The following is a 24,057-nucleotide window of genomic DNA, read 5'->3' on the forward strand; positions in this document are numbered from 1 at the left end:
ACGTTAGTCTTTAATATTACAGCATTTTCTCAGTTTATTCATCAACTAAAGGCTAAAAATGAAATTTTCTGTTCATGCATTTTCTTTGGAATGAAAACGGATTTTCAATTATTATTAATTATTATTATTATTATTATACTACATTCATGTTTAAAGGACAACAGAAAACCAGTTTTAAGCTGCTGTATTCCCACCTTCAGTGCAGAACACTGATAATATATTATGCTCTACAGGTTATGGTAATGTTGCTCCAAAGACACGAGGTGGTCGGGTGTTCTGCATCCTGTATGGTCTGTGTGGGATCCCTCTTTGCCTGGTGTGGATAAGTGAGCTTGGATCCTTCTTTGGAGACCGGGCTAAACGCGTGTCCCAGATTCTGTTACAGAAAGGTGTTTCTGTGGTAAGAATCTGAAGGAAAGATTGTACAACATAATGTATTAACATGAAGTTACAAAATAAAAAGCGTTGTGTTTGTTTTCTCCCTCTGTCAGAAAAAAGTTCAGCTTTTCTGTACAGCAATATTCCTTTTATGGGGTTTGCTGGTGCACTTGGTGATCCCTCCTTTTATTTTTATGTCTGTGGAAGGATGGAGCTACTTAGAAGGCATCTACTTCTCCTTCATCACACTGACAACAGTCGGCTTTGGAGATTATGTGGCAGGTAAGGTACATCTTTAATTTACACATGGAGAAACTGGTCTGAATGTTATTATATCATAATTGTACCTCAACACTGACTTTCATTTCAGGTGTAAACCCAGACATACAGTATCCTCGTCTGTACAGAATGTTTGCAGAGCTATGGATCTACATGGGACTGGCCTGGCTGTCTCTGTTTTTTAGCTGGAATGTTAACATGGTGGTGGAAGCTCACAAAGTTCTAAAGAAAAGACGCCACAGGCACAGACATTTACATGACAACGAGCCAGAGCCTGCAGAGACCAAACAAAATCCAGATAAAAAGCCAACTGTTGTTGACATCTTCGAGTTCCTCTCTGAGAAGCACGAGGACTACAGCACTATCATCAAAGACATCAGAATGACGGCAAAGAGAACGATGCCGAAGGACATCAACCGTTCAAAGAGCTGCAGCGACATCTTGGCAACCACCATTCAGACGTTGGAGCAGTCGCCACGGCACAGGCGCAGGATGAGCATCAGTGAGGTGTTTATGAATGCAAAAGTTGAAAATAGCGAAGAAGAAGGGTTTCTAAGACAAGAAGCAATGAAAGATCCCCAATCTACTGCATGTGTGGACACGGATGATGAAGACAGCATAGATGACTGCATCGTCTTCTCAACCAAAGATGCTGAAGAAGAAAACGTACAGCACTGCGATGGCGGGGGAACTAGGTTTTCAATATTCAGAGTAGATGAAGAAGATTTGTCATTAGATTAAGTAGAAAAGGGGTAAAATATACTTATTAAAAAACTAGAGCCAAATTTTTTGGTTTTGTGGCTGTTTTTTCAGTGTTATGGCAACAAAATTTCAAGAACTCTTTTGCTGTATTTCATCAAACTTTGAGGGGAGGGTAGAACGTGTGTGAAGTCAGGAAGCATCACAATGTGCCCTTCTAGTTTAAAAATCCCTTTATATCATTGATCAACTTTGCATCACCTGAGGAAAAAAACCAAACATTTTTACAAGTTTTGAGTAACGTTTCACATGAAGGGAACAACTATATTTTGTAGGGATGTTGAAATTGAGGCTTTATTTTTGATATTGTCCCGCCTAAGAAACAACATTTGTATTTTTTCCAATTTTAGTTGCATCTAATAAAATATTTCAAGTCGTATTTTTATTTTTCACCCTGTGTTGATGCAAACTGCTTTTTACATCTCTGCCTCCATCAAACAGTTATGATCAGAGATACTCAGCATATCATAAGACACAGTACAGGGCTTTGTGGAAAACTGTGCCAATAAGCAGCTTTCCGTCGTAAGGAGCTGCTACAGAGGAGCCCATCAGCTCGTGACCATCATCACCGTACTCCAGGCTCACCACTGGCTGCTCTGAGTGAATGTTCCTGATCCTGATGACCTATAGGAAACAGAATTTAAACAGTTTTGGTAAATTATTAAAAAAAAAAAAAAAACCGGCACAAGTGTGTTCCGCTTTGTCAAAGAAATACAAAAGACACGAACCTCAGAGCCTGGTGGATCTTCAGTATCAAACGTTACCAACTTCATGATGTTTGGATGGCAACCAATCCACAAGTCACCTGTGCTGTGCTCCACCTCGATGTTATCACAGAGTGATCCCACATCTACAGACTGGATATGAACATTACAGACAGAAGATGAGAGCTGAGGTGTGTGTTTGGATCATGTTGAACTACTCACATAAAAATCAAACCACAAGGATATATAATTGTTTTATATAATATATTATATCAATGCTGTGAGAGTGACACTAGTCAGGTTTGTAGCTGTGTAAGATAAAAATAAAAAAAGGACTAATACTGTACAATAAGAACATCTCCCTAAACAGCACTGCTTAGTGAAACTAGAAATTCATTTAGATTTTTGATCAGTTCCACTGTTTTACCTTAACAAACACTAACTTCTCCCCAGCCTTTCTTTCAAAAACATCTACCTCATGATCCGCGATATCTGCAACATAAATATACCTAAAACAAAACAAAACAAAAAAAAGATGCAGATTCTGTGATTCAGGGTTCAAATTAAAAATCATGAAATAGTTCACATTGAATTATTTGAACTCAGTGGCTGCTTCAACAGGACAGAGAATGACCGTTTGTCAGGTGATATGTTGATCCCATTAGCGGCCTGAATGCCATCAGCGGCCACCCTCACTTCTTCTGGGCTGTAGTACACCACATCGGTCCAGGCGAGACCCAGCAACACACTCAGCAAGTTAAGTAGATAACTTTGAAAATATTGATGATTTGTGGCGAAGAAGTGCTCCTTTCCCACAGCAACAATGTCATTTACGCTGCAAGACAATGAGATGGAAGACAAACATAGTGACTGCCATATGTAACATTTTTATTTAATGTACGAGGAGGTGACGGTGCATACCTGTGTAGTAAGGGATGAGTAATGGTTTTTAGGTGAAGAAGCGTGTCCTCGCCCACTAAACGAAAGATCTCTATCTGGCTTTTATGCTCAGGGTGATTGACAACAAACAAATATACAGAGTCATCTGTGAAGAAACAATATTAGTATTAATGTCTGCACATGAAGAAACTTAGAATAAAGTTTCTCTTACTGTTCAGCAAATATTGTATATGTGCAGCTAGATGTTACTGATGAAGAGAGATAGTAAGTTTATATTTCAGCAACTAGTGGAGGTTTATTTGGAGACAATCTCAGAAAAATTATTAGGATTTTGGAATTTAATAAACATATCTTTGAAAAAAGTAAATGTCAAATTTACTGAAAAATAGAAAGATAGTGGAGGTCAATCATCGTGGAGTAGAGGAACAAGGATTTTTTTTGTCGTTTCTTGTAAAAAATAAACAACATTGCAATTTCCCCATCAGATTAATAGAGATTTTCCATTTCATAAGTTATCGAATCAAACTTTACAAATAAAATGTGAAAAATATTTATCCTGCACTTTTCACATAAAAATCTGAGTGCTTTCTAACAAATAAAAAGAAAATATGAGAAGTCATAACAAACAGAAATGAAGAAGACTCATCAAGTTAGTTAAAAGCTTGTTTGTATGAAAATATCTTCAGGTGTTTGTACAGGAGCAAATAGAGTCTGTAGCAGAGCAGTGGAACCAGTGCTACTCCCTGAAAAGCTGTCACCATGAAGCTTAAATTGGGGTCAGGAGCAACCACTGACCTGATGACCTCAGACATTTACCACGAAGCCTGACCATGTATGCGTCTAAAAAGTTTAACTAAAATTTAACCATTAGCTACAAAATGTAGCCATAATAAATAATGTGAAGCTAAAATGGGAGTGATGTGTAATCTTCTGTTGGTACTGGTCAAACATCTTGCCACAGCATTCTGCCTTGCCGGCGATTTAAAGCTGATTTGTTAAAACAAGAAATAACTGTTAGTCTGAGTTTTTAAATATGCCTAAATAATTAAAACGATTTTGAACTAGCTGTTTGGAGTGAGGATTAACAGACAATGAATTATTAAAGGTTTCTCCCAAACATCTGAGGCTCAAATGAGCCAAATATTGGTTTGTGGTTTGGAATGAGGGATCTAACGCAACTCATATATTCTTTATAATAGCTGAGTAATGACACAACAAAGAAAATCTAAATAAATCTAGTTTATGTGCTGCAGTCCTAAAATGCTGTGTATGTTCACAGACCATATCAATCCTTTCATTGCAATAAACTAAATGATAACATAGCAGTTTAACTCAGTAAGAGAACACAGACCAGAAATATGGCAAAAGGTGGTTTCTTCTGAGAAAAATCCCAGCGATTACAACATAACTGATTCTGATGCAAGTATAACTCAGATACTTGCAAAGTATCGGCGTAGTTATCATTTCAAAGAAAAAAAAGAAAAAAAAAGACCTCTAGTTTTAAAATATCGATGAACAAAGTTTAAAAAAATAAAGCCAAAAAAAAAATTTTTTTCCCCTTAATTCTGTATTTTTTTTCTTACATTTTTGAGTGGACATTTAATATCTTACCACACAAGTGATATAGAAATAAAAAAGATTAACTTTGCTCCTAGATTAACTTTTCTTCTCATTCATTAAAACCAGATAAGTTAATATTCTTCCTATATGGGTAAAACCTTTTTACTAAACAGATCTGACCCTCATTTATTTAGTTTAAATTTTAAATCAGATATGTTTTAACTGATGAACGCGATGCAGCTCACCTGCTTCATCCTTATATACACTAATTCCATGTGGGTTGAATGAGCTGAGGTCCAGTTCCCCTTTGACCTGTAGCTCCACTGGTGCTGGCTTTGGGTGCAGCATATCCATAACATACATTTTCCCTGCTTCATCAGAGAATGACGGCATATCAGGAAATTTTAGTCCCTGAATCAAAACACTGCATGTTGGTTATGTTTGGCAGTCAGTGATGATGCTTTTTATTATTCTTGGGACATTTCCAGAATCCAAACACCAATCATCACAAACGATTCAAAATGATCTACAATTCAACATAGGTTAGTGGATTAATTAATGAAATTACAATGATTCACATTTATGCAGCACTTCCAGGCTTTCCACGGATATAAATATTTAAAAAAAAACCCAAAACAACATACTGTACTTAGAAAGGCGAGCCCATCATTAAGTATGGTGATATCCTCAGCCCCATAATCTGAAAAAGGACAAACAAAAATCCAGTTTACCCATTTTAAATCCTACACAAAGCAGTCTTAATTTTTTTTCTTCTTGACACTTAACCTACTCCGAATGATTTGGACTTCAGACCTTTCAGCTGCGGTCTCATTTTACGCCAACTGTGTCTACGTCTTGCAATTTTTTACGCAATTCATATATATATATATATATATATATATATATATATAAAATCTTCTTTTAAAGACTCATTTTACTACTTACCAATATTCTGTAAATAATGACATTTCAGGTGTTTTACGGGCGCTTCTCTGGCGGCAAGGGTCAATTTTCTGCGAAAAATATACACAAGTAAGACGTCAACATTAACTTTAAAATCAGCCGACATTTGTTAGCAGCGCAGGGAACTAGTTCACTTTAAAACCACTCCTTTAACAACTCCATTTGTTTCCAAACATGACAAACTGGTACCATTACCAACTGTGCAACAGCTGTAAATTTTTGCAACCAGTTATGCTCATCATCCTCCGTGCGCTTTGACATGTCTAGCCTTCTTAATACTTACTTTAGTTTCATAAACGAGTGCCCAACAAAAGCAGCAAGGAGCGCTACAGCTGCTGCAAACAGCGCTTTTCTCCCGGCGGCCATGTTTGAAATGACCTTAAGCACTGAGGTGTGTCGTCGTGACTACAAGTCGCTACAACGTGCCCATACTAAATATGGATGCACAAGACACACCCCCTAAACTTTACGGGCTGATTCGACCCAATGGCTCATTAACAGACAGATGAAGATAAGTTGTTGGAAAACATTTTTATTTCAACAAAGTGTGTTAGCCCACAGTAACAGCAACACATGCAGCATGCTAGCTCGTGAGGACCTGGTGACCCATACCCCAAACACCATTTTCCTCTAGTTTCTCCTGCAGTCTGGTGCCAGCAGATATTCTCTCGTCTGGATCTTGATTACAACAATTTTAGTTTCACATTTAACAAACAAACCCAACAGTACATTTCCTTTACAACCACAGGCCTGAAAAGACAAACATGTATATTTTTATTTCTTCTTCTGAATCTCAGAGGCACCTCCTACTTTAAATCACAGCATAAACCTTTGTGGTAAACACTGCCAATGAGCAACTTCCCCCCATAGGTAGCTGCCACAGAGGAGCCTATGATCTCATGGCCATCATCCATATACACTTGGGTCACCACTGGCTGATCAGAATGAACGCTCTGGATGCGGATGACCTGTAAACATATCACACACAATCATTTAAAAGAAACAAATAAAAACATAAAACAAAACTTGTGCACCTGCTATCCATACAAGAACATTAACACATAAATAGACACAAACATCTTTTTCTTTTAGAATTATTGACAGACTTGTCAGAGTTTACCATTGTTAAAGAAAAGTTAGACAAACCTCTGATCCTGGTGGGTCTTTAGGCTCATTTGTGAAAGCTTTCCAGGCATTAGGGTGACATCCCAACCACAGGTCACCAGTTTCAGGATCAACTTCAACATTGTCACAGAGTGAGCCCACAGATACAGTCTGGTGAGGTGTTAAAAGAAAAAGCCATTCTAAATCTCCACTTATAGTGTCTTGATAACCTTAAATAACATTTCTATCATCATTTAGGTTCCAAATGTTACACATTCCAGCTTTACAGTATAAAAGTTTGGTAGTTTAGTTTTTTTTTAATAGTTTTCAAAATGAACGCAAATAAAGGTATATGTATAAAAAAATAAAATAAAAGTAACAACACTTTAAATTTTCTTACTAGATATTTACAGGCTTAATCGACTGCATACAACTATAAAGTGTTCAAAAATTTTGCTGATGGCATATGATACCCAGCTCAATGAACGTATAATCTATATAATCATTTATCCTGTAACTTTCCTTTAGGGTTTTATAGAAGTATATTTCATTAACTTAATTTCATATACTGATTGAAAGTTTTTTTTTTTTTTTTTTTTTTTTACATTTCACTGACAAAACAACTTTTCTGCCATCCTTCACTGGTGATGAGAGGCGTTGTTAAGGTCAATGATTGACAAAAAAGCATCCTCAAGGAGGATGAATGGTCTGTTGGGCTGGAGGCAGGGGCTGACCTGAGCCTACTGAAGAACGCTCAGTTTATTAGCTCTGTCCGGACTTTCATCAGTTTCCCCCTTTTAACTTTCCCTCTAAGTTCTTAATCTTTGTTTTAAGTTGTTTTTGTGTTGTCTTCAATAACTCCTCCTCCATCCCTGAGGGCTTTCTTTTTCATGTTTAGTACTTTAGGTCACTCAGTATCCAGGGTTTGTTATAGCGAAGCGTCGCACTGTTCTTGTTGGGACAACACTGTCCACATACAAACTGATTTAATCTGGTCTCCAAGTGGTTCACAGAGGAAATTCCAGTGTGTGGTCTCAGAGCATGTTCTGCTTAAAATAATCGTCAATGTGATTACTGATTGCTGCAGAACCACTGGTTTGTAGGTGGAGTTAAGAACCAGATCATGCTCTAATCTCACTAAAAGAGGCAGAACAGAGGCGCTGTACGCATTTTTAACATTTGCATGAAATAAGTCCAACATCTTATTTTTTTCCCCTGCTGAAGCAGGTGACAAACAAAATCTTTGTAATGTTGCAGAAGGATCTTTCCTCGTCTTCTCTTTTGTTTTCAACTCCTTTGGGATTTGGTGTGTTATTTTCACTGATTATCATGACTTTGGAAATCTTAATCAATAGATCCAGTGGGTAAATAACTTCCACTGCCATGAAAAATCACCATAACAAGTCTTGTAAAATCCAAACTATGCAGAGAAATGACTTGAGCAACAGCCTCCAAACCTGGGTGAAAAAAAAAAATCAGTCAGCTGTGTGTGAAAAATGTAAACGATATGGTCGGATCTATTACCGTTTGCTGCCATCATGTGGCGCAGTCTAGAGTGGAATGATGGATGGTGAAAGACGGGTACGGTGAGCCAGATAGATCAATAAATGAACCACGTCACTACAAACTGTTTCATAACTGTTCAAGTTATGGAATATAGTCATGTTATTTCATATCATATATAAAACGTAACTGCATATAATCAGAAGGAATTATTAGGTTACATTCAATGCAAGAAAAAAAATATGTACAGTTCTTTGCAAACATTTTTCTTTTATTTCAAGTTTATTTCTTCTGAGCTGGTTGCCATTTAAAATATAAATTTGATGTATATACACATTTACTGCAGTAAATCTGAATCATGTCACACCCCAGTGTGAAGTGATGTAACAATATTTTCCACTAAAAGAACGGTTAGTGCTGATAGTCAACAGAGTAGTACTGGTCTACTGTTCAAGACTTCTATCTGAATAAAAATTATTTTTCATGTCCATGTTTCTCAAAGTTATACTAGTTTCTGTACATTTATGTGTCAACTTTAATAATGACATCAATGAAAACAAGTTTAAGTTTCAAAATATTTGCATCTAGGCATGTTGTTTTTTTCCAGTCATACAAGGAAGAAATAAGTGGAGCTCCACCAAGATGACAATACGCTGTTAGTGCTTCAGAAACATCTACTGTTAAATATGTGTCAAAGTATATTGGTAAACTTCACCTTCACAGATGACAGCGAGTTGTCTTCTTTTCGCTCCAACACATGAACATTATGGTCCAATAAATCCACCACATAAACATGTCTGTGAATGACACAGAAAATAGACTAAAACTGATAAAATAATGATAACATACAAGTACATTATTCTCACCTTTTGTCAGGAGAAATGTTGATTCCATTTGCAAAGTAGTAACCCTCAGAGACCACTTTCACCACCTCAGGGCTGTAGTATACAACATTTGTCCAAGGCTGAAGCAAAAACAACTCCAACATTTTAAGGGTTACATGAGAGAAATAGTGATCATTGGTGGCATAGAAGCTTTCGGCTCCCACGGCAACGATATCATTTACACTGCAAAGAAAATGGTGTTATTCCACAAAGCTGTTTAAAAATAGTTTTAAGATTAGGTACATATTCCTCATCAAACAGGCTCAAACTAATAAGGTTGGGTATAATTAAAATGCGTCACCTGTGGAGAAGTTCATGTTTTATGGTTTTTAGATGCTCGAGGGAAAGGCCATCCTCCACATATCTGAACAGCTCAACTTGGCTTTTGTGTTGAGGATGACTGACTACAAACAGGTACACCGTGTCATCTGATAAATCAGGACAAACAGAGACAAAAAAAAACAAACATGAAAAACCAAACTGTGATCAAAATGATAGAAATCCTAAAGTTAATACATTGTAGAACCACCTTTTAAAGCTATATCTGGAGGTCTCTTAGGGCGTGTCTCTGAGCTTCACACACCTACTCACAGGGATTTTTGTCCATTCCTTGAAGCAGATTTCGACTAAGTCTGGATAGTAATACTGGTTGACAGCCATCTTTGAAGTCATGCAACTAATTCTCAAAGGATTTTATATCTGGCCACAGTCTCAAACAGAATCCCTCGACTATCCTGGAGTGAAAATGCTCTAAAACATTGCAGGGGACTCCAGGGGTAATGGACCCATTTGTATGGCTGACTGGTTCCTGTATGACCGGTTTCAGAGCTTGGCCCGCATTGGCAGCAGAAAGTTGGATTTGTTTCCAGTGAGGGTTTGACTCCGCCAAGGCTGCCCTTCATCACAGATTCTGTTCAGAACTTTTATGGACAGAATTTCTAAGTGATTCGGTTTGGTGACCTCAGGATTGGTGCTCTGCTCTTTGCAGATGAGATGGTTCTGTGGGCTTCATGCGGTCATGATCTCCAGCTCTCACTGGAGCGATCTGCAGCAGAGTGTGGAAGCCTTCCCATGCAGCCGAGCGGATGGGAAGGGAATCAGCATCTCCAAATCTGAGACCATAGTTCTTAGCCAAAAAAAGGTTGTAGTGTCTTCTCTGAGTTGGAAAATAGGTTTTGCCCCAAGTGGAGAAGTTCCAGTATCTCACGGTCTTGTCCATGAGTGATGGGACGATGGAGCATGAGATCGACAGCCGGAACGGAGCGCTTGTCAGTCTTGAATCTCTTGATCTACCAGTTGATCTGCATTCCTGAATTCACCTATGGTCACAAGCTGCGGGTAGTGACCGAAAGAATGAGATTGCAGATACAAGCGACTGAAATGAGTTTCCTCCACAGGGTGGCCGGACTCTCCCATACAGATAGGGTGAGAAGTTTGGTCATCTGTGAAAGGCTCAGGGTAAAGCCGCTGCTCCTCCGCATCAAGAAGAGCCAGATGAAGTGGTTGTGGTCTCTGTTTAGGATGCCTCCCCGGTGAGGTGTTCTGAGCAATTCCCTGCGGGAGGAGACCCCGAGGAAGACCCTGGACATGTTGGTGTGATTGTATCTCTGGCCTGGGAACGACTTGGGATGTCCCTTGATGAGATGGCAAATGTGGCTTGGCAGAGGGAAGTCTAGGGTTCCCTCTTAGGCTGCTGGGCTGTCCCTCCTGCAGGTGTGTTGCAGAAGGGACACTCCCAGCACTAGCAGGACAGCGGCTCTCGAGGACCAAAGTTGGCTACCCCTGATTTATACAGTCAGGACCAAAAATTGTTGTTGTGATAGTAAGCAATGCTTGCGCAAGTTACATTACAGTAAAGATATTACATAATTTAAAGAAACTGGGATAGGGCTCACCAATGCTAACATGCGAAAATATGTGTAAAATATGTGGAATTAGAAGTTATTTTACCAGTTGGATCGGTGTATATACTAATGCCATGAGGATTAAATGACTCGAGGTCAAAGTTCCACGGCATACGCAGCTCAACTGGTTTCAGACGAGGATCTTGCAGATCAAGAAAGAAGATTTTCCCAGGTAAGTCGGAGGATGGCATCCCAGGATACTTAAGCCCCTGGAAATGATTGTTAAGATACTCAAGTTAAAAGACTATAACAGCATTGCACAACATATTATTATGAGTAAAGCAAATAAATGCTTTGATAAGGACCAATTAATTGTAAACAACAGTCTAGACACCTTTCCCCTCCTCCCTCCCTACTCCTACCCCCCTTACATTTTCCTTTGGAGATGATTTTAGTAGATCAACTAAACATTAAAGCAAATGTTAAATTTACTATGGGTGAGGGGAAAAAAGTTATTCAGATGATCACATTTCTCTTGCAGTTGTGCTTGAATATTATATGGTAAAGCGGGTTAATCTGCAGTTTGGCTGTATAACGCAACATAACTTACAGTGCTGATAAAAGCGTGCCCATTTTCAAGGATGGTTATATCCTCTGTCCCGTAATCTGGCGGGAGAATAATTGCAGTCACATTGTTGTTAAACGTGCGTTCCCCAACGTTTTGATTGCATTTTATTGCAGCGTGGCTTACCGAGATTTTTCAGTGCAACACAGTTAGGGAGGTGTTTCTGAACAACATCCCTTAAGGCGAGGCTCCTTTTTCTGCAGTTTACAGAGTTACGTTTGAACAGTGAAGAACACAAACTTTTTCATACCGAATGAAAGTCTAGACACGAACATAATGTTGCAAATTAAGTTACTTTCAACGTTACCTTAACTTGAAAAACCTCTCTCCAAGCAGCACAGACAAAGCTGCAATTACAACCGCAAAAGTGACTAGCTTGCCCATTTCTTTTTTCTAACCGATTCAATCTCAGGAGTAGCGCGAGGCAAGTCACAGCGTGCACGACAATGTTGCATTCAAAATGATCGGAATATATAGTCTAATTTTTTGTGACGTCTATTAGGTTGTTTTGTTTTAGCGGTGCTATCCAGTAATTTCTCAGTCGCCGTCTGTACCACTTTATTCTCAAAAGAAGTAGTGTACCAACTCCTTTCGCTAACACTGTGCTGCTTTTTTGTGTGCCGCAGTCTTTGTTGTGAACACACGGAATGCTATTATTGATTGTTTTTCCGACTCTAAACAAGCACTCGAATGCAGCATTATTCTGAACTGATCTTGTCGGGGGGGCTACATTCGCGCAACAAAGTAGTTCCCATCTTTTGTGTCGGGACATCACTACTAAACGGCCAGGTGACAATCTCCAGAAATGAGAGTATACCTAAAAAAATATAATTAAATGAATAATTTTGAATAAGCAATGAACAACTGTGGGCATAAATGAATGAAAAACAGTATTGCTGTTTTCATTTTCAGCGAGATTTACCTAACTTTGTATGTCTTAACTTTCATCTTTTATAAACGGTCTACAAATTACGGGGCACAACCCCACCAATCGAGAGACAATTACAAACACACGTAAAACATCCACAAAGAGGTGCAAAGCCTACAAATAAACAAATAAATACAAAAATAAAAAAAACGTTGCAAAAAAAAAAAAAAAAAAAAAAAGTGCCGAAGAACGAAAGGATCCACCGATAACTACTCCATAAAATTAAAAAGGGGTGATGAACACAAAAGGTAACAGAAAATATAGACCTAAAGGCACACGATAACAGAGAAAATCAAAATGTTCACAATACAGAAAGGACAAGAGACAACAATGATCATAAGAAAATCTGAATCCAAGGTAATAAAAGCTGTGAAAAAGATGATCAACATCCCACAAAGTGACCAAATTGTTTCAGAGCTTTTGGGTTTTTATAACAAAAGGTGATTATATAAAAAAAATAAAATAAAAGACAAACCACATAGTTGGACATTTCTAGTTATTTCTATGTAAGAATTGAGGGTGATGCCATTTTCTCCTAATTCATCAAAACAGCCTTAAACGTCTGTAAAACACTGGGATTTCATTTGCTCCAGACAACAAAGTGACTATTTCAGCAGTTTTATCTGTACATTTATCCACTACGATGGCAGTTAGGTATGAGCACCCAAGCGCTTGTGAATGAGAATCCCAACAGATGCTCAGCCTGTAAATAAAAGCACCAGCAGTCTTGAACCATAATTACCGTTTAGCCTCTTGACCACTGGCCCATTTGCTTGCTGGCAGGAGTCATTCACATGCAGTTTTAATCTGTTAGCACGCCCCCTTTTTTTTCACGACTGCATATGCAAGTCATGCTAGGTCAGAGTCCTTCCACAATCTGAACTGGACTTTACTAACAGGAGAAAGTTTGATTTCAGATATGCAGCTTTTACTCTTCCTTCTTAAATTAGTTTAACTCTTGATCACCAACCAGCCCCACTCTATGTTCTGAAAGAGAAAAAAATGTGCCCACAAATTTGCTCCAATTAATTAGATTAATAAAGGGCGCATATACGCTGAATACCATTTGGTGTTTCAATTTCTTGTCACCAAAGGAAAAAAATAAAATCGCTGCAACCTGTAAACAGATAGCATACTGTTTAAATTGTTTATTTTTGAAGTTGTTTTTCGTAGGTGATGACTCCTCTCAACATAAAACAAAAGGTTACAAAATTGTCTATGTAATCAAAATCATGTGTAAGAGACTTCATAAAAAACAAACATGGACACATACATACACATACAGAAGTGAAAGTAACATAAAGTTGGCAAACTATTGACCCTGTGAAACTCAGCATTGGGTGCATGCAACCTGACAGTAACTGTAGATTATCTACAAAAGTCCAATTAAAGAATGATAGCATCTAACAACTTCAAAACACCAACAACTCCTGCACATTACATCGTGTGCAACCAGCGAACACTGTTAAGTGGGGCACACCAGACTTCTGTCTCTTGTTTTGTGAAGTCATGTAAAGGTTCACAGTGTAATACAGCAGGATCCCCATCAAACAGTTTCAAGCAAGACTGTATATTTGGAACATACAAAATAAATTTTATTATCCATTCTCTTTATGTCTACATCTTATTAGAATTTCTAGACAATGGCATCGTCAAATAACACACCCAAATTAACTCTAATAAACCTGACAGGTGCAACAACGCATGTCTGTCAAGTCCAGGTGTCAAATATAACTGAATGTGTAAAGCAATTTAAATCTTCTTTGTTATTTTCAACATAAAAAGGGGAGCCATGGTCCTGGGCCGCAGTGAGAGCTAGGCACGACAAGGCCATGAGCACACGTTAACACAGGTGAGGAAGTGGCTTCAGGGCTGGGCCCCGGTGGCGGCAGGGACTTGTGTGGCCAGAGTATTGGGGGCAGAGATGACAGGTGATCCAGCAATGTTAGCCATTGGCTGTGAGGAGGACATGGAGGCGATGCCTGAAAGTAAGCAAAGTATAGACATAACTTTCTTTGTAATCTCACAATCTGACAAAATCTCAGCCTAAAATTTAAGCAGATGATGATGCAACAACTGGAGGAAAATAACTCACCAGCCATCATACTGGAGGAGCTGACCGGAGTGGAGCTGGCAGCCATCCCTCCAGGAGTGGCCCCTCTTCCCTGATCTTTGACGATGGGATCTGAGAATACAAGTGGATGTGAGCGCTTTCATAAATCAGCTGCATCATCTGACAATCACGCCGAACTCAAACAGTGCAATCAATTGTGGTTGGATGCAATGCACTCAAGCATGAAGTGAGGTGAAGAGGTAAGCTTACAGAAGTAGGGATGATCCATGGCTTCTCTGGCTGTGAGGCGAGCTTGATGGTCGTAGCGCAGCAGTTTGTCCAGGAAGTCTAGAGCCTCTGTGCTGACTAGGTGTTGGTTCTCGCTGTGCACAAACCTCTCCCATCTTTTGCGGGAATGTCTGAAGGGATAAAAGCAAAGAAACAAACAGATTAAAAAAAAAAATAAATCAGTGCCTGTTATTGAAGCAAGGTAGTTAACAAGCCAATGCTTACAATAAAACATTTAATACATGGATGCTTTGTTGAAGTTAAACAGTTACATTTTACCTTCCCAAAATGTCATTGAACCGTGGATCCAACTCAATGTTGTATTTGTCGATGTAGTCGTACAGGTCCTCTGTGCCAAGCACTTTTGCAATCCGCACAAGCTGACGAGAGAAAAATTAAAAATAATTTGATTTCATGCACAAATGAACATGGAAATGCACATTCTACTGACAATAACTGAATTTAAATAACTTGAAATGAAAGATTTTCCTATTTAGGGGACTTTTGCAAGTCCCTCAGCAGGGAAATGTCTTTGTAAAGAGTATCTAACAGTAAAAAAAAAAAAAAAGGAAAAAAAAAAAGAAAAAAAGATTTTTAAAACTTTAGCTATCACTCTACTGAATGCCAAGAACTTTTTTTTTTTTTTTTAATATAAATTTCCTTAGGACATTATAGTTGTGACAAGTAGATTACACACTAATTTGCACACACTGTCACCTGTAAATTTATTTTGATCGACTGCTGTCTGAGTGCATTTTATTGTATCTTCTATATTCTGCTTTATGTGTGTGTGTCTGTCTATATATATATATATATATATATATATATATATATATATATATATATATATATATATAAATAAATAAAGCAGTTTGCAAGGCTTGATTTTGGTAACAAAAACCTTTTTCTTTTTAAAGTGTAGCACACATGCCAGAATATTGACACCTCCCATCTATACTTTGCCCACTTTTCAACATCCAAATGAACCAAAGTGGGAATAACAGAAACTACCAGGAAGCCAAGTCTCCTGCACATTTACACTTATCACACACCGATAATATACATACATTCTCAACATTTCAGAAAGCGATGTGTGTGGGCACAAAGAAACATGAGGCAAAGTATTTGCCCGCTCTGCAGTAGTAACTTGTTGTATTCCTGCTACCATGTGCTTTGAGTTATTTAGTGACTGATCTACAATCTTGATGGAGCAAGAAAATGAGAAAAATGCCACATACAAATCAAGATGTTTCTGCAATCTCAAAAACACACCTAGATAACATGTTTCTTTTTGGACTTGTAGCTTAACTGCACACCAAAGTTCAAAAGTCACACTTTTGACTTATATACATAATTTAAGAACCGTTTTACTGAAAGCACGTTATACTAACTTAATAACTTGGTGTTGTACTGAAAAGCAGCGTCCTCATACCCAGAGAACAACTTAAGTTAAAACATCCAATGTCAGCAACTATAAATAACTACAGATAAATGTAAACATAATTTGTAGTAGTTAATAAATAAAAATAATTTACATTACAAAGAGCTGTTAATATACAATGACAAACCCCTTCCTTTTTTTTTTTTCCTTCTTTCTTTTTTAAACTTAGTTGGTGGACAAAAGGTGGTCTCAAACATGTACAAATGAGCCAATGCTGAAAGCTAAATTGAATAAATTTAATAAGAACGCCAAAGAAAAATCCATCCTCTCCCAACCCCAATGTACTGGAGACAAAGAGCCCTTGACACAACTCACCCCACAGATGGGACATAAAAAGATCAAGACTTTGTCCACTTGTACAGTATTATATTTGTCTTACACCCTCTTTGTTTTAGATTCAGCATACCAAACTATAATGGCATTACGCGCACCAAAGAGCCTCAGCTGTTACTTGTATGAAAAAAAAAAAAAAAATCCTTTGGAGAGAAATAACCCAGAGAGGCGTTACAGAATTGTTAGGAGGCCAGCGCCCAGTGTGAGAAGGCAGTGGTGTAGCTGCGTGAAACTAAAAATACTGCTTACTGTGGAATGTGAAAAAAGACTCAAGTGAGAAACTGTGGCAACAAGATCTGTAAACAACAAAAGCAATAATTCAAACATGTTGAAAAGCCCAGACTGTTCATACCTGATCATAATTGTCATGACCATGAAAGAAAGGTTCCTTCCTAAAGATCATGCTGGCCAGCATGCAACCAAGACTCCACATGTCCAAGCTGTAGTCATACATCTAAAAGTAACATAGATGGTGAAAAAAACATGATATGGTTTTTATACTTCTTTACAATGTCAAAATCTTCCCACAAAAAAAAAAAAAAAAAAATCAGAATATTTTATTGCCTTTGTTCTCACCTGGTAGTCAACCAGCAGTTCAGGACCTTTGAAGTACCTGGATGCCACTCTCACGTTGTACTCTTGATTTGGGTGGTAGAACTCTGCCAAACCCCAGTCGATTAGACGGAGCTGAAATGACAAGTTTGAATCACATCCCTGTAATGAGCTGGTGTCCCAACAGATGTGAAAGACAAGAAATGATGTAAATGTAAATCGGCACGTAGCACAATACCTTTCTGTGTTCGTGATCAATCATAACATTGTGGGGCTTCACATCTCTGTGCATTATGCCCATGCTATGGCAGTAGTCCAGAGCCTTCAAGATAAAAAGGAGACAAATGTTGAAAAAAAATCTGCTTTTCTTATAACTCATTTATTGGAAGGGGATTATGTTCCACATACAATGCAAGTAGTATTACTGGCCATTGCTTACCTTTAAGATTTCATACATATAGAACCGTATGTCAAAATCTGACAGGGTCTGATACAATTGCTGCAAAATTAGGGAGGAAAAAATAGCATAATTATATATAGCACCAGTTTGGACACACTTTCCCAATGAATCAAATGAAAAAATATTTTCACTTGTAGCATATATAAACCAATAAATCCTTACCTTGAAGTCTGTGTTGTTCACATGTTCAAAGACCAGCGCAGGGGTTCGGGACTAAAAGAAAGAGGGAGAAAAAAATATGCACAGGTTGATGCTTGACACATTTGTATGAGACCTGAACCTAAACGCAAGAAAAATGAACCAGAAATTACCACAGGATCCTTAACGATATCTAACAGAGAAATTATATTTGGGCCACCCCTCAGATTCTCCAGGATCTTGATTTCTCTCTTGATTTTCTTTTTCTTGACAGGCTGTAAACAGAATCAGACCATTTATTCATATAAAATCTCAGAAGACTGAACAGAATAACCTACCATACAGGATATATCTTGATAATATCACCTTCAGTATTTTGACAACCACTTTTTCATTGTTTGTGATGTTTATGGCTTCAAACACTTCACTGTATTTGCCTCTTCCAAGTTTTCTGACAAGCTGATAGTCATCTTGGTTCCTAAAAGATTAAAAAAGAAGAAAAAGAATTAAATGCCTTGTTTAACAGGCTATATGGGCTTATTTAATAGGGACAAAAACTTAAAAGCCCTCCCCTCAAAATAAACTATTTTCCTTACCCCCATTCAACAACATGGGACTCATAGTCCCAGTATTCTCGTGGTCTTTGTGTGTTTACATCAGGGTAAACTCGAGAGCGGCTGGGGACAGGGCCAGACATATTCTGCACAGGATATTCTCTAAATTTCCTAAAAATAAATAAATAAATAAATAAATGGACAGAAAATTCCAAATAAATTAAAGCACCACAAAATTACATAAATGGAAAAGAATTCCATTTACAAGCATTGTGCATACCTGTGCAACATATTTGCACAAAAAAACAAAACAAAAACTAATAATAATGAAATTATACATTTTTCTTTTTAGATGTAAAACAGCACAATACCTGGGAGAGTTCCTCCAGGATAATGGTGACAAATGAGGTGACAAGAGTGGCTATGATGCCTCTAAAGAAAGCTAAATGGACATACAACCACAAAAATATATATATATTAGTATATTACTTTAAATTAATCCTGTACAATGATTTTCAATCATATGTAAAACTGAACAAATAATATTTTTAAAAAGTTTTTGAAATTTCACAAGGAGTGTATACCCCCCCCCAAACAAAAAAATATGTTAGCCACGTGTTATCATAAACCACTACAAAGTTTCATATTTAAGAATGGAAAAACAGCGCACGCGCATTTACATACACAATAAGACAAATCAAACATCAACAAATAAGACAATTTAAGTCAGACCACACAAATGGTGCAAGGTGTGTTTGCATATGACGACATATGAAATGGAGAAACCTGAATGTTAAAAAGGGGCATCCAACCAGTCTAATCAGGAGGTACAGGGTTCAGTACAGTCATCACTGGGGGCTACAACAAGTACCTCCTGTTGAAAAAAAGCAGAAAGTAGGTTGATTAAAATCAATAGGATCAATTAGGCAAACAGGAGCAAAGTGTGTGAGCCAGCGCACGCCATAAAGATAATGCTAGTGGGGTTGTATTAAATAAATACATTAACAGGAGACGTCCAATCCATACAAAAAACATGTGTAGTACAAGGCATTCTTGCAATCAAAAGCTGTTTGCCCGCTTGATACTTTGATGATAGAGGTGAGGGTACGCACAAACCCACTGTGGCCCACGGCCTGCGCTGAAGCTAGCTAGCTAGCTAGCAAGCGAACCGGGAAGCTGGGAGGGATGCTAACTAGCATTAGCTCATCAATAGCAGAGTGAAAAGCCGGTCGGAAAGTCAGAACTAGCTTTCGGACACACTGTGAGACTATAGCGGGGTCAGATAAACCAACCGCGCCAAAATAATAAAACCCATATACATCGGGGTAATATGTATGCAAATATATATGTGCCAAACTTCGAAGAAATCTAATATTTCTTAAAGCTAAAAAGTGCTAAGCTAACAAGCTAAGGGAGTGAATAGGCTGGTTGCTGGCGAGGCAACTGGCTGACAACGCCTTGAAAAAACATCCTCTAAACATTGTAATCTGTCACAAAAAAAGAGCCATCGGCTAAATTAAACATTCTAAGATTTTCTTAATAGGTAAATCACATAAGAGTTGGTCTAGAACAACGAGGATTTGCGATTAAATAACACGATTACCTCTCAGCGTAGTTGGGACGTCAATATGGCGATGCTCGAGATCAAGAGCTTAGTACGAACAGCCTTTCCAGCAGAGGGCGTGCTCCTTTTTTCCTTTTCCAGGGCAAGATTGCAGCTTCCTCTGCCACCAACAGGTCTGGTTAAAAGAAACAAACAATCAAAATCTTTGATATGTTACTGTGAACGTACTCAGTCTTAGCTGAAATGCCAGGTGAAGCGACGTAGTTAAACTGACTCAACATTTTAAAGTCTCTTTTTAAATAATTAAAAAAAATATCTGCACCTTAAATAAAATAATAAAATAATACATGCATCATGTATTTCACATATCTATCTATCTATCTATCTATCTATCTATCTGCCAGAGAGGTATATCAAGATCTTGCAATGTTTGGAAATACGATTATTGATCACAAGGAAGATGATACAAATAATATAAATAGTATGAGAATAAAACAAAGTAACCAAACTTAATAATTAAGCAATACATCTGAGGAGACAAATTACAATGGAAACAGAAAAACAGAAATGAGCACAATCCCATTGAACACATATTTCTTTCAGTTTCCTTTTGCAGGTAACAGGAATGGTCTTTCCATTGGTTAGATACACTTGCTCCATAAAATAACACCTTTTAAGCCTATTTGATAGACAACTGACCTCTGGTGCTACAACAGTGTGGAATATGGAGGAGCTCAGACTGTCAAGTATTTTGGGAGTGAATGTTTGAGTTATTGTTAAAATATGCTGAACCTTAAAAAAGAAAAATATATGTTTCCACAATGTTTATGTTATAAACAATCAATAACACTGTGTACTTAGATTGACGGGTCTGATAAAACATTTTTTAAATAAATGGAGTTTATGTAGGTATGTAAATTGGCTTAAGATCATCTTGAAATCCCTGCATTTTGTTTATACCTCTTCATACAGATAGAGCCCATCTTTGTGAGAAAAAAAGGGGTGTTTTTCAAAGGGTCTTTGTAATTTAAAAAAAAAAGGGTTGCATTGGGGGAGTGGACAATGCAGAAATAATGACAAATACCAAACACGGTCTATTGCATTCATTGAAAGGCAACTTCAGCCATCAGAAAGCTGGGGGTATCTTTCAAAGTAACCTGCTACCTGTAATCAGCACAAAATAGAGGGTAAGACCACTTACCTTCATGACTTTGAATGTTAAGAATGACTGTTTTAATGCTGAAATTAAATAAACAGCTCTTTGTAAACTCACAAGAACCATATCTGTTGCTCTTCAGCACACAAGTCACACACTGTTCAACACACAGGTATGGTCTTTGACTAAAGCTGAATCTGATCTGTCTTGTTAGGAACTATAATTAACAACGGCTCTGCTTTGTCCTGATGTTGCAGTATATAAAAGCTCTTCCCTCTTGCTGACAGTGGACACAACTGAACACAGAAGCCAGTGATGAAGTTGTAAGTTTCATGTTTTTTTTTCCTCCTTTCAGTGTTGTATTATTTGCTATATTTAAATATCACATCATCTTTGACTCAATCTATTCTTTATTTCAGCTCTATGTTTTGTCTACTGCTGCCTGCATTTGCAGCTGCAGCGTTGACACCCCCAGTCAGAGGTAAGCCCTAATTTTGTTTTGCAATTTTTTTATTCTTTTTTTTCATTTACTAATCAGGGTAGTGGCAATAACACAATATCTTTTTTTTCCCTTTGAGCTAAAAGACTGAATGTGTTAAGCCTTCTTAATGGTGAGATTTATAAAAACTTGTTATTTCATACTGGAAAATAGTTCTGTTTGAAATGATGGCATGTTTTTTTTTTGTCTTTGGACATAGATGCACTTTGCACAACTACTGAAAAGGCCGTCACTGCAAAGATCCCAGGTTTGTGATTTAAAATGCATTCAAAGAGATTTGTTTTTTACAACCACAAAGTGAAATTAGGTCTCATACACATAACTCTCCTCATTGGGTCCTTGTAGGACTTTTGGTTCCCTAATATCAAAAACACATGTACACAAAAGAGAACAGAAACTTGCATTTGTTGAAATAGTTGTTGTAGAGAAAACCTGATTATACATGCCTGACATGACCAAAATCGCCCAAGTATTTATCATCTTATTTTTTCTTATGTCTAACAGCATACGGCAACCCTCTGAAACAAGCAAATGTGCCAAATTCTGAAGGTACACTTTCATTTATGTTCATGATAAATGGGCTTCATATTAATATATAAGCATATTTATTAATAAAGGTTCTTTTTGATTCATGAATTTTTGTTTGGTTTTATATCTCATATTTACCCATATTTCTTTAAAATAACACATTTCATTTACAGATTTGTCTGACTCAAAATCTGTGGAGAATGTGAACACCAATGGTTTTCCAGGTATATGTAATTTATGTTCTAAACTTGATATTTTAGGATCTGCAGAGTCAACAGAGATGGAGGTTAAAGCAAACATGCAGAACCATATACATTAGTTGAAAAAGTTCACGTTGATGGAGATAATACGCTGTTACTCTTTCCAGCCACATTCAAAGATCTTGACAGCGACGAAGCCTTGAGTCGTGAAGATGTGGCCAAACAGCAGGTTCCATTGAGAAAGAGGTCAAGAGATAGCAATGATAATATGCAACTGATTGGTATGACCAGAAGAATGATCCTGGACCACAAGAGCCCACTGGTAAACGGAATTCAGGAAGAGCTGCAAGCAAGCAGAGAGCCGACTGATCAGGACAGTGAGGAGGGAATGAAGGTGAAAAACTATGGCGCCTACAAAAGCACCAATCTCAAACAATGGGTAACACCAGAAAAAGGTAAAAGGATTCATGACAAGATGCCCCCAAACCAAAGCAGAGAGATGCCAGATTGGGATAGTTTGGAAGATAACAACGGCAGACTGGCTGCAGGAGGCAGCAGCAAAGATGCAGACTATGATGGTAAGACTTAAAATTTTTATTGCATGAATTACAACAACTAAATAAAACAATCAATCAAAGGTTGTACAATAAATCTTCAATGTTCCAACAGAAACCAGAGAATATCTCGGTTCTGAAACATTTCCATCCAGTAAGAATAGATTTCTCTTCAAGTGAATATTTAAAATACCACAGATCAAAAATGCATTCAGCTCTCCAGAAAGATCTCTCATATCTTGTGATCTTTGTGTGTGTGTGTGTGTGTGTGTGTGTGTGTGTGTGTGTGTGTGTGTGTGTGTGTGTGTGTGTGTGTGTGTGTGTGCTCTAACACCTCCAGAGCCCATCAGCTTGTCTGCTCCAGCCAAGAGCGGCGCTGCATGACGATCATATAAGAGGTTGGTTCCCTCTGCCTTTAAGTATTTTCTGCACACAATCTTGTGATATGAGGCTTATTCAAAATGCTCAGATTTAATCTAAATATAGGACCAAACAGCTGCCTCTGTCTTGCCTTTTATCTTTCAGTTCTTATTGTATATTTAACTGTTTTCTTTCCTCATTTTTGTTGTCCAGATTTTATGTCTTCCTCATAATGAGTCAGGAGCCTCCATCTGTTGACTCATAGGATGCAGACGGGCTGCTTCCAAATTCGGTTGCTTTCTGGGACTTTTTTCTTCCAAGTTTGGAAATTTGATATATGCCTGTTTTTGTAATCTGATCATGTGACCAACTCTAATAAATAAAGTGGTTGAAAACAAAATTTGTTGTTTGTCTGACAGAAAAAAAAAAACTGTCAAAGTTTGTTAATGGTATGAATGCATGCAATTGCTTTAATACCTTTTACCAGAATTTGTCTGAGCCTAAAAAACTTGTTTAGAAATCTTTCTTAAGATGTAATTGATAAAGTTACATTTAGTAACATTTGAAATGTACAAAAACCTGGATATGATCAAGTGACTGTCACATTCAGTACAACACATTCACGAAATACAACATTCATTATTTGTTTAATATTCACAATTACATATTATATACAAGTCTACCAGACTTAGAATTGCAAAGCAAACTGCATTTAGATTATTAATTATGTTATACAATATCAACGTAAATCAGAAAGTGATTATAAATATAAAGTTGAGAGTTTATCATTTCATAGGTTCTTTACCAGAATGTCATTTCCTAAAGTGCCGAAGCTCGCTGTACACATCTGACTGGACTCCATGTAACTCCTAAAAATCACAAACAATTGATCATTAAAGCACAAATAGCAAATATATTTTTTTCCCAATCTAATGTCTTTCCACAC

General features: G+C 37.5%; 4 protein-coding genes across 4 annotated transcripts in view; 2 read left to right on the plus strand and 2 right to left on the minus strand.

Annotated features, from left to right (window-relative positions):
* The window catches only part of LOC306756383 (potassium channel subfamily K member 5-like), a gene marked incomplete at both ends in the record, with an annotated part of 2,275 nt that extends 877 nt beyond the window's left edge, over window positions 1-1,398 (plus strand). Inside the window, 3 exons of the mRNA XM_079241112.1 lie at window positions 234-400; window positions 492-660; window positions 749-1,398. Coding sequence (XP_079097238.1) covers window positions 234-400; window positions 492-660; window positions 749-1,398 — 986 coding nt within the window. The remainder of the gene's footprint in view (window positions 1-233; window positions 401-491; window positions 661-748) is intronic.
* Window positions 1,399-1,616: 218 nt separating this feature from the next.
* LOC306756384 (uncharacterized protein) lies at window positions 1,617-11,915 on the minus strand. Its single transcript, XM_079241113.1, has 19 exons — window positions 11,811-11,915; window positions 11,630-11,700; window positions 11,489-11,544; window positions 10,985-11,147; window positions 9,336-9,462; window positions 9,017-9,217; window positions 8,866-8,947; window positions 6,690-6,818; window positions 6,354-6,511; window positions 6,263-6,293; window positions 5,827-5,948; window positions 5,526-5,593; window positions 5,225-5,280; window positions 4,826-4,991; window positions 3,042-3,165; window positions 2,755-2,955; window positions 2,548-2,629; window positions 2,145-2,273; window positions 1,617-2,040 (listed from the first exon to the last, which is right to left on the minus strand). Exons 1-19 carry the CDS (start codon window positions 11,885-11,887, stop codon window positions 1,882-1,884), a joined length of 2,202 nt encoding a protein of 733 aa, XP_079097239.1. The 5' UTR covers window positions 11,888-11,915; the 3' UTR covers window positions 1,617-1,881.
* A 1,649-nt stretch (window positions 11,916-13,564) lies between these two features.
* On the minus strand, window positions 13,565-19,919 carry LOC306756591 (casein kinase II subunit alpha). Its single transcript, XM_079241380.1, has 15 exons — window positions 19,854-19,919; window positions 19,037-19,124; window positions 18,622-18,692; window positions 18,293-18,421; window positions 18,063-18,174; window positions 17,870-17,971; window positions 17,721-17,771; window positions 17,538-17,597; window positions 17,337-17,420; window positions 17,123-17,233; window positions 16,899-17,000; window positions 15,052-15,152; window positions 14,755-14,903; window positions 14,527-14,616; window positions 13,565-14,413 (listed from the first exon to the last, which is right to left on the minus strand). The coding sequence occupies exons 4-15, from the start codon at window positions 18,391-18,393 to the stop codon at window positions 14,298-14,300; spliced, it is 1,179 nt and encodes a 392-aa protein (XP_079097506.1). The 5' UTR covers window positions 18,394-18,421; window positions 18,622-18,692; window positions 19,037-19,124; window positions 19,854-19,919; the 3' UTR covers window positions 13,565-14,297.
* Window positions 19,920-21,279: 1,360 nt separating this feature from the next.
* Window positions 21,280-22,786, plus strand: LOC306756385 (uncharacterized protein; the record flags this gene model as incomplete). Its single annotated transcript, XM_079241114.1, has 7 exons — window positions 21,280-21,293; window positions 21,390-21,451; window positions 21,549-21,581; window positions 21,669-21,716; window positions 21,974-22,018; window positions 22,171-22,221; window positions 22,365-22,786. Exons 1-7 carry the CDS (start codon window positions 21,286-21,288, stop codon window positions 22,784-22,786), a joined length of 669 nt encoding a protein of 222 aa, XP_079097240.1. The 5' UTR covers window positions 21,280-21,285.
* Between the last annotated feature and the right edge of the window lie 1,271 nt (window positions 22,787-24,057).

Source organism: Telmatherina bonti (genome assembly GCF_933228915.1).
Source record: "Telmatherina bonti genome assembly, chromosome: 5".
In the NCBI taxonomy this organism is placed as follows: domain Eukaryota; kingdom Metazoa; phylum Chordata; class Actinopteri; order Atheriniformes; family Telmatherinidae; genus Telmatherina; species Telmatherina bonti.